The 12,185-nt window shown below is 52.5% G+C and overlaps 1 protein-coding gene across 1 annotated transcript in view; it reads left to right on the top strand.

The window, feature by feature from the left end:
• ZNF704 (zinc finger protein 704) overlaps positions 1 to 10,916 on the top strand; it is a 129,060-nt gene extending 118,144 nt beyond the window's left edge. The window contains exons 5-9 of the mRNA XM_080646401.1: positions 1,461 to 1,561; positions 4,073 to 4,340; positions 6,051 to 6,155; positions 9,793 to 9,890; positions 10,515 to 10,916. Of these exons, the coding sequence (XP_080502527.1) occupies positions 1,461 to 1,561; positions 4,073 to 4,340; positions 6,051 to 6,155; positions 9,793 to 9,890; positions 10,515 to 10,626 (684 nt within the window). The 3' untranslated portion in view covers positions 10,627 to 10,916. The remainder of the gene's footprint in view (positions 1 to 1,460; positions 1,562 to 4,072; positions 4,341 to 6,050; positions 6,156 to 9,792; positions 9,891 to 10,514) is intronic.
• The last annotated feature ends 1,269 nt before the right edge of the window (positions 10,917 to 12,185 follow it).

Below are 12,185 nucleotides of genomic sequence, written 5' to 3'. Positions count from 1 at the left end.
GAGCTGGGCGCGCGGGGCGGGCTGGGCCGTGTTGAACATCGTCTCCGGCCTCCTCCTGCAGGGCTTGCTTTCCTGCCGTGTAAGAGTGGCTCTCTGGCCCTGGCCGGTTTGGCTCAGTGGATAGAGCATCAGCTTGCAGACTGAAGGGTCCTCTTGGGTTCGATTCCGGTCAAGGGCACATGCCCGGGTTGTGGGCTCGATCCCCAGTGAGAGGCATGCAGGAGGCAGCTTATCGATGATTCTCTCTCATCATTGATGTTTCTATCTCGCCCTCTCTGAAATCAATTAAAATATTTTTATTTTTATTTTTTAAAACGAGTGGCTCTGTCTGCACAGGAGGATTGTTTCGTGGGTGTAGTCGGGACATTGGCAAGCACCCACCAGCACGCAAGGGGCCTCCTAGGTGACGCGGAACACCTCCGCCTATGAACAGGGACTGTTGATTCCATTAAAGTTGAGCTCATCCACTAATGTGCTCTTATTCTCCAAAATTAGTCCCACAAATATTATAGGGGGACCTCCCCTTACAAAGAAATACCTTTTTAACATTAAAAACGGTGGTTTTTATATTTGGAAACTCATGTCTGAATAAGCTGCCCCTCCCCAGCACTTCCCCACGCAGGAAGGCATGTGTGTTTGCATCTCATACCACCCCCACAAAGATCACGGCGCTCATGTTCTTTCATACCCTACCTTTCCCGCACCTGCCAAGTCCCGGCCGGAAGTGGGTGATGTACTCAGCGGGTAAATAGAGCTGGGCAGCCCTGGCCAGGTGGCTCAGTCGGTGAGAGCGTTGTCCCGACACACCAAGGTGGTGGATTCGATTGCTGGGCTGGGGCACATACAAGAACCAACCAGTTAATGTATGGACGGGTGGAACAGGAACTCTCTCCTCTCTCTCTCTCTCAAATCAATAACTTTGTTTAAAAATTTAAAGGAGTTTGAAGGGGCTCTTTGCAAAGGTATAGACAGGGTTGGGGTGGGGTGGTAGCCCAGATTCTCAAGAGCTAACTATAGGGCAAGGCCCTTAGCACCCCTAAGCCTGAAGGGACAAGTAAAGAGAGGAGTTTCCAGAACCCATAAAGTTACCAAAGCTCTTGAAATACCAACGGAAGAGGTGGTTTCGGAGGAGGAAGGTAGCCACGCCCAGCTTGGCCAGGCAGAAAGGGACTGGAAGTCCATAGCCTCCTGCCTCCCGGGGCCAGGCCCAGCCTGAGACCACGGGCAGGGCCACGGACACACGAGGTCAACCTCGGGGCACAGCAGGTGGAGGTAGATTTGAACAGCACAGCTTCCTCGTTGAAACATAGGCAGAGAGCCTCCTCGCGGGCTTCGGATCTGCCCACTCGTGCTGTGAGCTCGGGATGAGCTTCGAGTGAAGGGGAAGGACGAAGCGTGTGGGGCCGACAGCATTGGCAGGCTCGTTTTCACTGTACTCTCCCGTCCTCTCCCCGCTCCAGAACTCCATGAAGGTGATGTTCAAGTGCCTCTGGAAGAACTGCGGGAAGGTGCTGAGCACCGCGGCCGGGATCCAGAAGCACATCCGCGGCGTCCACCTCGGGTGAGGCACCTCCCTCCCGCCCTGGGGCCCCAGCCAGCACCTGTGCTTTAGAAGTGCCCAAGCTGAGTGCAGGAAGGGCCTGGGCACGGGGGTGGGGGGGTGGGAAGGGGGCAGATAACAGAGGCCTTTACCACAAGTTGTACTGCACTGAGGGGTGTTGGTGACTGCTCTGCGCCCCAGTTCCCTCTGAAGGTGAGGTTAACAATACAGTCAGCCCTGCAGGGGTCACATGTGAAGGTCAAAAATGAAACGTGGTATAAAAATACAACACCAGGGCAGGGTAGGACCCCCCTGAGGATGTCTGTAAAAGTAAATGTACTTTTTTTCCTGATGGAGAGTATGCGTGACTTTGAGCCTGGAAAGGGTTAAGGAACCACTGAGCCCGTCAGAGTGCTCTTGCTATGGCCCTGGTCCCTGGGGACCTGCCTCTGTGTTTCCCTTGTGTTTTATAAAAGCCTTCCTCAGGAAAGACAAACCAAAGCTGGGGGCCCGTTGGTGAGGCCCCTCCGGGCAGCGGTGGTTCCCAGTCTTGGCCTGGGGGCTCTGGGTCCCTCTCGTCCAGGGACCTGGGTCGGAAAGGGGGCCTTGAGAAGCTGCACGTGCTGACCGGGGTGCAGACGGCAAACCCAGACACATGCCGAGCCCCAGATGCCTGGGCCAGAGGGGTCCTCCCCACAAGATGAGAAATGGACACTGCAGTCGCTCCGCCCAGCAAGGATCCAATGTGGGACGCGCAGCACCCACAGCAGCGGGACAGGAAGGAAATAGCCAGGCTCTAGCGGGATTTTGCTGACCTGCGTGTGTGGGGAGGAGAAGGGACCTCCACCCCATCCATGGGGCTGATGTCTGTGACGTAGCCCATCCCTCCCAGAGCACAGCGTGCAGGTCACCCAGAGTGGGTGTGGCTCAGGGTCGCCCTGCACCCTCTGGGCAGCCGCCCGGTCCTGCTCCTGAGGACTCCAGGGAGGAAGCCAGGTGTGTCTTCCTGACCTCATGTCAGGAAGACCTTGACGGGAATAGCTCGGTGTCTTTAAAGGTCCAGAGAGAACCTCCCGGGGCCACGCTCAGGATGGAGGGGGTCTGTTGTCAAGCCCATCTGCCAGAGGATCGCACCCTGTCCAGCGCCGGGCAGAAGCCGTGCCCGTCCGCCCGTTGGCGTCTGCAGAGTAGGTGGCGCCAGCCGTTCCCTTTGAGCTCCGGGTGCTCTCACGGTGGCGAAGTTCATTGCTTCCCGGGCTCCCTTTGTGCTCTGTGCTCTACAGAGGCCCTGGGACTGGGGTTCGCAGCCTGCCAGCACCCCCAGGACCGCGGGGTTCACAGGAGCTCTCGCTCGCTGGGACTGGGGAGAGGACCGCCTTTGCCTTAGACCCTGAGCTGAGTGCCGTGACGATAGGACAGTGGGACATTTCGTGTTGGTTGTGGACACCAAAGCCCTATGTTGTCAGGAGGCAGCAGAGGTTAAAACTTACAGAAATGTGTGAAGTAATTTAATAACATGAATTAAATCAAGTGAACACCGCCAGGGGGCACATTGAGGAATGAAGTCCTTATCCTGACCTTCAGCATATATCCCAGACCGGGTTCTCGTCACTCCCCTCCCGCTGTTGGGGCTCATCTGGGTCGTCCATGTTGAGCGATCCCTTTAATCTCGGGGGCGGGGGCAGGGGGTGATAACCAAAGACCTTACGTGCATATACGCATACCCATAGACACAGACACAGACAATAGTGTGGTGAAGGCCTGGGAGCCAGGGTCAATGGGATAAAAAGGGGGACATCTGTAATACTTTCAACAATAAGATAAATTAAAAAATAAAAATAAAGTGACAATTTCAAAATGTAAAAAAGAAGAAACAAAAACACTGAGACTCCTCAAAGCCTCCGTGGCTCCCGTCACATTCAGAGCGTTCCTACGGCTGCAGAGCCCTCTGACCCTGCCCCTCTGCCCTTGGCGGAAGACACCAGGCACCCCCACCCGACCCGGCCCTGCTGCTCCTCACTGTGTATTCTTCCCGTGGCCAGGCTTTGGTTCCCCTCACCTCATCCAGGTCTTGTTCACATCACCTCCCCTGAGCTCAGTTTTAAACATCCCCATCGCTGACCTGCTACGGGCACTCTTGTGCTGCTAGTTTTCCTTTCCAGGATTCATTACTCCCCGATGCAATAAATACCTATTGATTTGTGGCTCCCTTGTCTGCCTGTCCCACTAGCTGTAACTTCCATCAGGGCAGAATCCATCTACGACTTGGTCACCATGATACCATGAGACCTTAGGACAGTGCCTACACAGAGCAGATTCTCAAATAATTGGTGAATAAGTAATTGCTTTGTTGATTGTTTGAATAAAGTCCTCTAAGAGGTCAAGGAGGTCTTCCCTGGAAGTGGACAGTTGAGTGTTGCAGGATGAGTAAGCGTTTTCCAGGCAGACACGAGAAAGGAAGAGCGTTCCAGACAGAGGGTACAGCCTGTGCGAGATGGCATCGTCTGACTGTTTTGCTGTCCTTTGCATTAGGCGTGCTGGGGACTCTGATTACAGCGACGGTGAAGAGGACTTCTACTACACGGAGATCAAGCTCAACACAGACGCGGTGGCAGACGGACTGGGCAGCCTGGCCCCGGCTTCGCCCTCCCAGTCCCTGGCTTCACCTCCCTCCTTCCCCATCCCGGATTCAAGCAGAACAGAAAGCCCTGGTGCCAAAGCCGAGACTAAACTGATGACGCCCTTGAGCCGCTCGGCCCCGACCACCCTCTACCTCGTGCACACCGACCACGCTTACCAGGTGCCGTGCATGACCCTGAGTGACACTTTGCCCCTGACCAAAAGCAGTGCGTTCTGACCCAGGAATAGAAAAACAGCGTCCCACACAGCAGCCCCGTAGCTGCGTTCATTTTCATCCTGAAGTTCAATCACATTGTCTCCGTAGTTCTCTTATTGTTAGGTACTAGTCTACCCAGTTTCCTCATTAATAACTCTACTATTAACATCTCTGTGCCCGTAGCTTTTTTTTCTTTGAAGTCACAGAAGAGTAATTACTGAGTCAGAGGATGTGACCTGAACAGGATGCTGCTGCTAAGCATTGCCAAAATACCTTCAGGGTCCAAACAAAGCCACCGCCATCACAACTACACTTACCCTTCGAAAAGCTAAACCACTTATTTAGCAGACTGAAGCTCAAGAGCAAATTATTAGATTAGATGGTGCAATAAATTTTATTCCTGACTCGTTATGTGGGTCAAAAAGAATAATTCATTCCTTTGTTCATGTTTGCATTTAGGTCCAAAATCATGAGCTTGAACCAACTTAATGAAATGATTTTGTTTATCTGTAAAGTGGGTTGGAACACACACTTGATGATCTTCCTGAACCCTGTATTCATAATATTTGGGATTTCTCTGTCTGTAGATATTATAAATGTTCAGCATAGAAAACGCTAAAAACCAAAGCAGAGAGAGAAAATGTATCCTTAATCCCAACTACAAGAAAGCCTCTTGGTTAATATTTTTGGCATGTCTTCAAGACTTTCTCCTATGTGTATATGTATAAAAAAACTAAGGAATCTATTATAGTACTGTTTTTACTATGCTTTGTTTTTTTTTTCCACTGAATATATCATGAACGTGGTGGGGTTTTTTTAAATCCTCACCCAAGGATATTTTTTCCATTGATTTTTAGAAAGAGTAGAAGCTGGGGGAAAGGGAGGAGAGAAGAGGGGGTGGAAGAGAAAGAGAGAAACATCAATGTAAGAGAGATACATTGATTGCTTGCCTCCTGCATGCACCCAGACCAGGGCCCAGGAGTGAACCTGTAACCCAGGTATGTGGCCTTGACCTCGAGTCGAACTCGAGACCCTTCCATGCACAGACAGATGCTATAACTGCTTAGTTACATGGGCTATGGCTCATGAATGTTTTTGCATGTCATTGAGTATTCTTCAACAATGTCATTTGTAATGGCTCAGTGGGTATATCATGATTTATTACCCATTTCCCTATTACTAGACACTTGTGTTTCCAATTTTTTTAAATATATAATACAATGAACATCCTTGTATCCATTTCCTTAGAATGAATTCTAGAAGTGGAATAGCTAATATACAGAATTCTAAAAATTTTTATATATATTGCCAAATTACCCTCCCAAATGTACCAATTATACCCCACCATCCCTGTATAAAAGTGTTTATTTCCAAATTTGATAGTGAGAAATTATATCTCACAGCTGTCATAAAATTCAGAAATGAATAGTCAAAAACCATCCCCTTTGATACATTAGATAGATTGCTTAGATATATAAAGAGTTTCTTTCCAGCTACTCTCTTTGACCATGTTCCATCTCTTCCTATCAGATAATTAGTCTAATTATTAATACAGCTGAGGTCATTTCTGAGGCCCCGCCTTGGTAAATGACAGCTAAGATTGAGGAAAAACCTTTCTTAGTGTTCTCTGTACCGTGCCACGCCCCCTGACCATTTCTGTTTGCTTTGTAACAGGCCACGCCCCCTGTGACCATCCCAGGATCGGCCAAGTTCACCCCCAATGGTAGCAGCTTCAGTGTCTCCTGGCAGTCTCCTCCCGTTACCTTCACAGGCATTCCAGTGAGTACAAATACAAAAAGCCAAATGTAAAGTTAGAGAACACATTTAGACACGGAAGTTAGAGAACACATTTAGACACCTAAGTTAGAGAACACATTTAGACACATAAGTTAGAGAACACATTTACACACATAAGTTAGAGAACACATTTACACACCTAAGTTAGAGAACACATTTACACACGTGCAACAGAAAAACAAAGACCAGAAGGCTGGAAGCACCTGTTTCTTGCGTGGATTTTGTAAACTCCTGAGCAAGGCTTCTCCTGGCTCCGACAGGCCCGCCGCTCTGTCAGATAGAAGAGCATTTCAGCTGTTGATAAACATGTCCAAAAGGCTTTATAAAATCATCTCTGAGCTCAGATCCTGAGCATTACAAAAACACCTTGTACATAAATGGCATTTATCATTATGAGTACATTCATAATATTTATGACTTCGAAATTATTGTTTGCCAGTATGTCATCTTGATGGTTCAAAATTAAAGTCACTTTTTGCCCCAAAGCCTGAATAATCCATCCATATGGATGTGTAATTTGAAAATAAATGAGTGCTAAAATATGCCATCAGGTTTAAGTAGTGTGCAAGAATTGATTTGACATATTAAATGATTCCTGTCTGATAAATTGCCATGAATTAACCTGATTCCTAACCATTCACTTGAAAATATATTGGGCCCTCGCTGGTTTGGCTTAGTGGATAGAGTGTCTTGGACTTGAGGAGGATTTTCAAGGGCAGACACCCTCTTGTTCAGCTTGTGTAAAACCACGCATTGCATGTAGATGGAACTTCCCAGTCCAGGCTGCTTTCAAATGGAATTTCCCCCTACGTTTTATTTATTTGTGAACTCAGCCAGGGGAGGGGGGGCGGTCCCTCAGCCCGGCCTGCACCCTCTCACAGTCCAGGAGCCCTCAGGGGATGTCCGTGGGGGCGAACCTCAGCTGTCAGTCGGACATCCTTAGCGCTGCTGCGGAGGCAGGAGCGGCTCCCGCCACCACCACTGCGCTTGCCAGCCATGAGCCTGGCTTCTGGCTGAGCTGCTCTCCCCCTGTGGGAGCATACTGACCACCAGGGGCCAGCTCCTGCATTGAGCGTCTGCCCCCTGGCGGTCAGTGCGCATCATAGCTACCAGTCAATTTGCACATTAGCCTTTTATTATATAGGATTTTATTGTTAGAGTATTGCAAATGTCCCCCTTCCCCCCCTCCTTTGCCCCTTCGTTTAAAGCACTTCCTTCTGAAGTACGGAGATAACTCTGAGGGATATGCTCTCCCAAGTTCCTCCACATCTTACATAGGGGTGGGGAGAGGACCTTCATTAATGGACACAGGTGGGGAGAGGACCTTCATGAATGGACACGGGTGGGGAGAGGCCCTTCATGAATGGACATGGGTGGCAAGAGGCCATTCATGAATGGACACGGGTGGGGAGAGGCCCTTCATGAATGGACATGGGTGGGGAGAGGCCCTTCATGAATGGACACGGGTGGGGAGAGGCCCTTCATGAGTGGACACGGGTGGGGAGAGGACCTTCATGAATGGACACAGGGGTGGGAGAGGACCTTCATGAATGGACATGGGTGAGGAGAGGGCCTTCATGAATGGACACGGGTGGGGAGAGGCCCTTCATGAATGGACACAGGTGGGTAGAGGACCTTCATGAATGGACACAGGGGTGGGAGAGGACCTTCATGAATGGACATGGGTGAGGAGAGGGCCTTCATTGATAGACACAGGGTGGGTAGAGGACCTTCATGAATAGACACGGGGGTGGGGAGAGGACCTTCATTGATAGACACGGGTGGGGAGAGGATCTTTATTAATGACAGCTTTCTTTGACCTGTTTTTCCCCAAGTGACTCGCCTTTTCTTCTAATTATCTCCATTCCTCTTTCTTTCTTTTCACGACGCAAGTCTACTCAGATGGCACTAACAGAATGCCATAAACGGGGAGGGGGGGCGGGCTTTTACCAGCTGAAATTTATGTTCTCATGGTTCTGGAAGCTGGAAGTCCCAGACCGAGGTGCTGGCCGATTCGCTCCTGGTGAGGGCCACTTACTGGTGAAGGCCCCTTCTTGCTGTGTCCTCGCACAGCCTTTTCTCTTGAAGGGTTTGGGGAGAAATGAGAGATTTGGTATCTCTTCTTTTTTTAAAAAAAAATGTATTTTTTATTGATTTCAGAGAGGAAGAGAGACGGAGAGAGAGAGAATTGTCAATGATGAGAGAGAATCAATGATTGGCTGCCTCCAGCACACACACCCCCCCCCCCCACTGGGAATCAAGCCCGCAACCCAGCATGTGCCCTGACTGGCAATCAAACCGTGACCTCCTGGTTCATAGGTTGACCCTCAACCACTGAGCCACGCCGGCCGGGCAGGTGTCTCTTCTTAAAAGGACACCAATCCTAAGGGACCAGGGCTCTACCCTTTGGGCCTCATTTAGCCTTAATTACTTCCTTAAAGGCCATCTCCCAGTCCTGGGAATTTGGGCTTCAACATATGCATCTGGGGAAACACAAACATTCAGTCTATAAAAAGCCCCACGCAAGCAGTAGGAACCGACCAGCCTGCTGTCCCGGGGCCGGCCCGAGGCCCAGGCCAGAGGGTCTCCAACCTGATGCTGTCCTACGTGGTGGTTCACGGTGTCGCTGGTTTTTTTTTTCACACCTGGAAAGAGAAGTAGTAAAAAAGGTTAAAACCAAGACGCAGGCTCCTGACTCCGGCTCCGGGGCTGCACTGTGCCCTCGCGCCAGTCTCGGCCTGTTAAGCAGCGCCCTCACCTCCAGCACAGCCTGGCACTGCCATGGTGGAGCACGCACCATCGCGGCACCTGTGACATGTCTCAGGGAACGTGAGCCTCCCTGTTTGGGAGTGACTCGTGGGACCAGCTCCCCTAGGCCAGCAGGAGAAATTAGCGGGCTGTAATTTGTGATCCTGGTCTCTCCCTGCAGGGTCAGCTTCTGGGCCTAGCCCTAATGAGTAGACAGATTACAAGCCTATCACCCAATAACTCCGTCCGTTTAGAAACAGCACCAGGCAGCCTTACACACTTTATAAAACAGGCCCCACAATAGAACTTAGAAACAGTTACGAGATGAAACCAATGAAAGTGGGAAAGTGGAGACTGTGGGAGAATTGGACAAAAGAGTGCTTGGCTGGGCTTCGTGTGGGGCCCACGTTGTTGCCAGGCATGGAACAGGAGCAGGGGCAGGCCGCTGACATCACTGGGAGCCGAGGCCCAGGGCCGGCTGCACCCCTTCTGCAGGTCACAGAAGGCCGAGCCCCCATGGTGGTGTGGCCACTGGCTAGCTTTGCTCTTCCTTGAAAAGGGAGACCATGAGGCTTGGACTAGGAATGGACATCAAAACATTATTCAAAAGGAAATAGGTGACCACGGGCCAAGTGGACTGCCCAAGGCAAAGCCGGGAGGGTGTGTAAGGCATGCATGCTGGTCTTTCCTGAGGGAGATGCACTTACACTCTGCCGTGAGCACCACCCCACCCATTTTAACGCGTGGTCTCTGTGAAGGAGGCGCTTCACCGCCACGTCTAACGATCCGGGGCACTGCCTGCACCGCAGAGGCTCCCTAAAGGTGTGGCACGGAGACCCTGGCCATCAGCTCTGTTCTCCTGTCCTTCCAGGTGTCACCGACACACCACCACCCCGGGGCCGCAGGAGAGCAGCGACAGCACGGCCACGCAGTCTTGTCCTCCCCGCCCAGGGGGACGGTCGGCCTGAGGTAGGATGCCCACAGCCTTGCCTCCAGGGAGTAACTGAAATGCAGAAGAACAGCGAGAAACAGAGAAACCAGAGACAGGGTCTTCCGTGAAATGTCCCCATAATGGATGAGACGCCCTTTCTTTTATTCCCATGGTTCTCCCTGTCCATTAACTCAGTGAAAACGCTTTGCCTTGCTGTTGTTGTGACAGTTCACAGTAAGTTCTCCTACAGAACAGGCCGAGGGGGCCACTGGGTCACCCAGCGCCCGGTGCACTGACCCCTGTAGTAAATGAACCACAAGGTAGACTTTCTACCCAGAGCCAGGAGCCCCGTAACCAGGATGCCAGACACTTGAGAAACAAGGGAGCACTTGAAAGTACCTCTTTCAAAACTCAAAGGAGTAGTGCTCTCTGCTGGCATTTCTCGTGTGTTCGTGTTTGCCTCGGTGCTCTGCAGATGGCCAGTGTCATGTCCACAGGTGGGCAAATGAAACCTTAGGAATTGGGGCAGCCACGAGGAACAGCCCTGGGCGGTGGCCACGGAGCCACCCAGCACACGGGAAGGCCTGACCCGCAGGGAACCCCGCTGTTTCCTGGCTTTTCTCCATCTTCCTCCCGCTGACCATGCACCCTCCCTTCTGCAGGAAGCCTCGGGGAGAGGGCAAGAAGTGCCGGAAGGTGTACGGCATGGAGAACCGGGACCTGTGGTGCACTGCCTGCCGCTGGAAGAAGGCCTGCCAGCGCTTCCTGGACTGAGGGGCTCAGCCACTGGGCTCAGCCATCAGGTCGCAGCCACTGGGTCATGGCCACCAGGTCGCGGCCACCGGGACTGTGGTGCACGGCCTGCCGCTGGAAGAAGGCCTGCCAGCGCTCCCTGGACTGAGGGGTGCGGCTGCGGCCCCTGGGCCACCCGCCTCGCCTCCACGGCAGCTTTGGGAAAGCGCTCTTCCTTCAACAGGACACGCCTGGAGCCCAGGAAAAGCGTGTCCAGGAGCCTTGGTGGGATTTCAGAAGAACAAAGGCCACACGGTCCCGGTGCGCTCAGAGCCGCCTGGCGCCGCGGCCCCACGCTTCCCGTGCGCGAGAGGGAGTCCCTTCCTCTGCCGGGTGTCAGGTCTGGAAGCTGGGGTCTCCGTAGCACTGGGACCCACAGAGCCGTGTTCCCTAGAAGGAGGCATATTTTGATGAGCTTCCTGAAAAATGCCGTTGCGGGTGGGGTGCCGCCCGGGGAAAGCTGCAGGTGACTCTGTGGCGTTGGTGTCAAGGTCCAACTTGCTTTCCTGGGTCTTCCCCATTCCCACTGGACTTCCTGGGCAGCTCTGGCATCTTTTCGTGTCTTTCCTGTTCGTTTTGTTTTGAAGAATGGCCCCGCTTGGTGGAGTGTGGGCCTGCAGGCCCCATGGCGGGTGGGATCCCCAGCTGACTGCAGCTGTCACCGAGGGAACACCTGGAAGTCTTCCCGGGACCTGGAGAGCCCTTTCCCGGCTCCCCTACGGTTCAGCTCAGCCCGACCCGGCGGCGGCGGGGAGGCCCGGGAGCCTGGCGCTCCTTCCAGGATGTGCAGCTGGGGCTGCGGGTCACCGCCCGTCTGACAGAGCCGCTGCCGGGTGTACAGGGCATCGGGCTTTCCCTCCAGCCTCCACACTGTCTGTCTGTCTGAGAAAAGGTCCAGAACTCGAGCGGGCCCCGCGGTTTGCTCTGGACGGCAGAGCACAGCCTCCGGGCCGTCTGTTCGGAAAGCCGCGAGGCCTGCAGACCGACCGGTTCTGAGTGCACTTTGGTAGGGTTTATGCTTTAGTGTGTCTGGGGGACGGGTTCATGAGCAGCCTAAGCGCTTTATGGGTAGAAGGAAAGATCCGAACCTTTGTTTTGCTTGTGAAAATAGTGGAGCTGTTCGTCAGGAATTGACTCAGAAGGGAACCTAGAGACACCAAAGGAACGTGCACCGTAGGACGCTCTCGTTTTGTAGGACGGCTCGTACTGTGTTCGGTTTCCAGGCTCTCCGGCCTGGCGGTGGGTGGTTGGGTGGGTGGTTGGTTGGGTGGGTGGTTGGTGGTTGGTGGTGGTGGTGGTGGTGTGGGGAGAGGGGAGTCGTCGCGCCCTATAGATTCCTCCCCCTCTCGATTGCCCTGGAAGGAGTTACTTCCCCTCTCCCTATGCAAAGAGGTACGAGCACCTTACGGATGAGTGTGAGCCGGGAGCCTGGGATCAGCGTAGGAATGTGAAAGGAAATTGCACAGAGGAAAGTTTAATATATGTCCAGAGATTGACATGCGCCTTTTGTAAAGAGTAGAAAGAAGTCATGTAGAATAATA

Source organism: Plecotus auritus (genome assembly GCF_963455305.1).
Source record: "Plecotus auritus genome assembly, chromosome: 11".
NCBI lineage: Eukaryota > Metazoa > Chordata > Mammalia > Chiroptera > Vespertilionidae > Plecotus > Plecotus auritus.
This window is presented reverse-complemented; position numbering and strand designations above follow the sequence as displayed.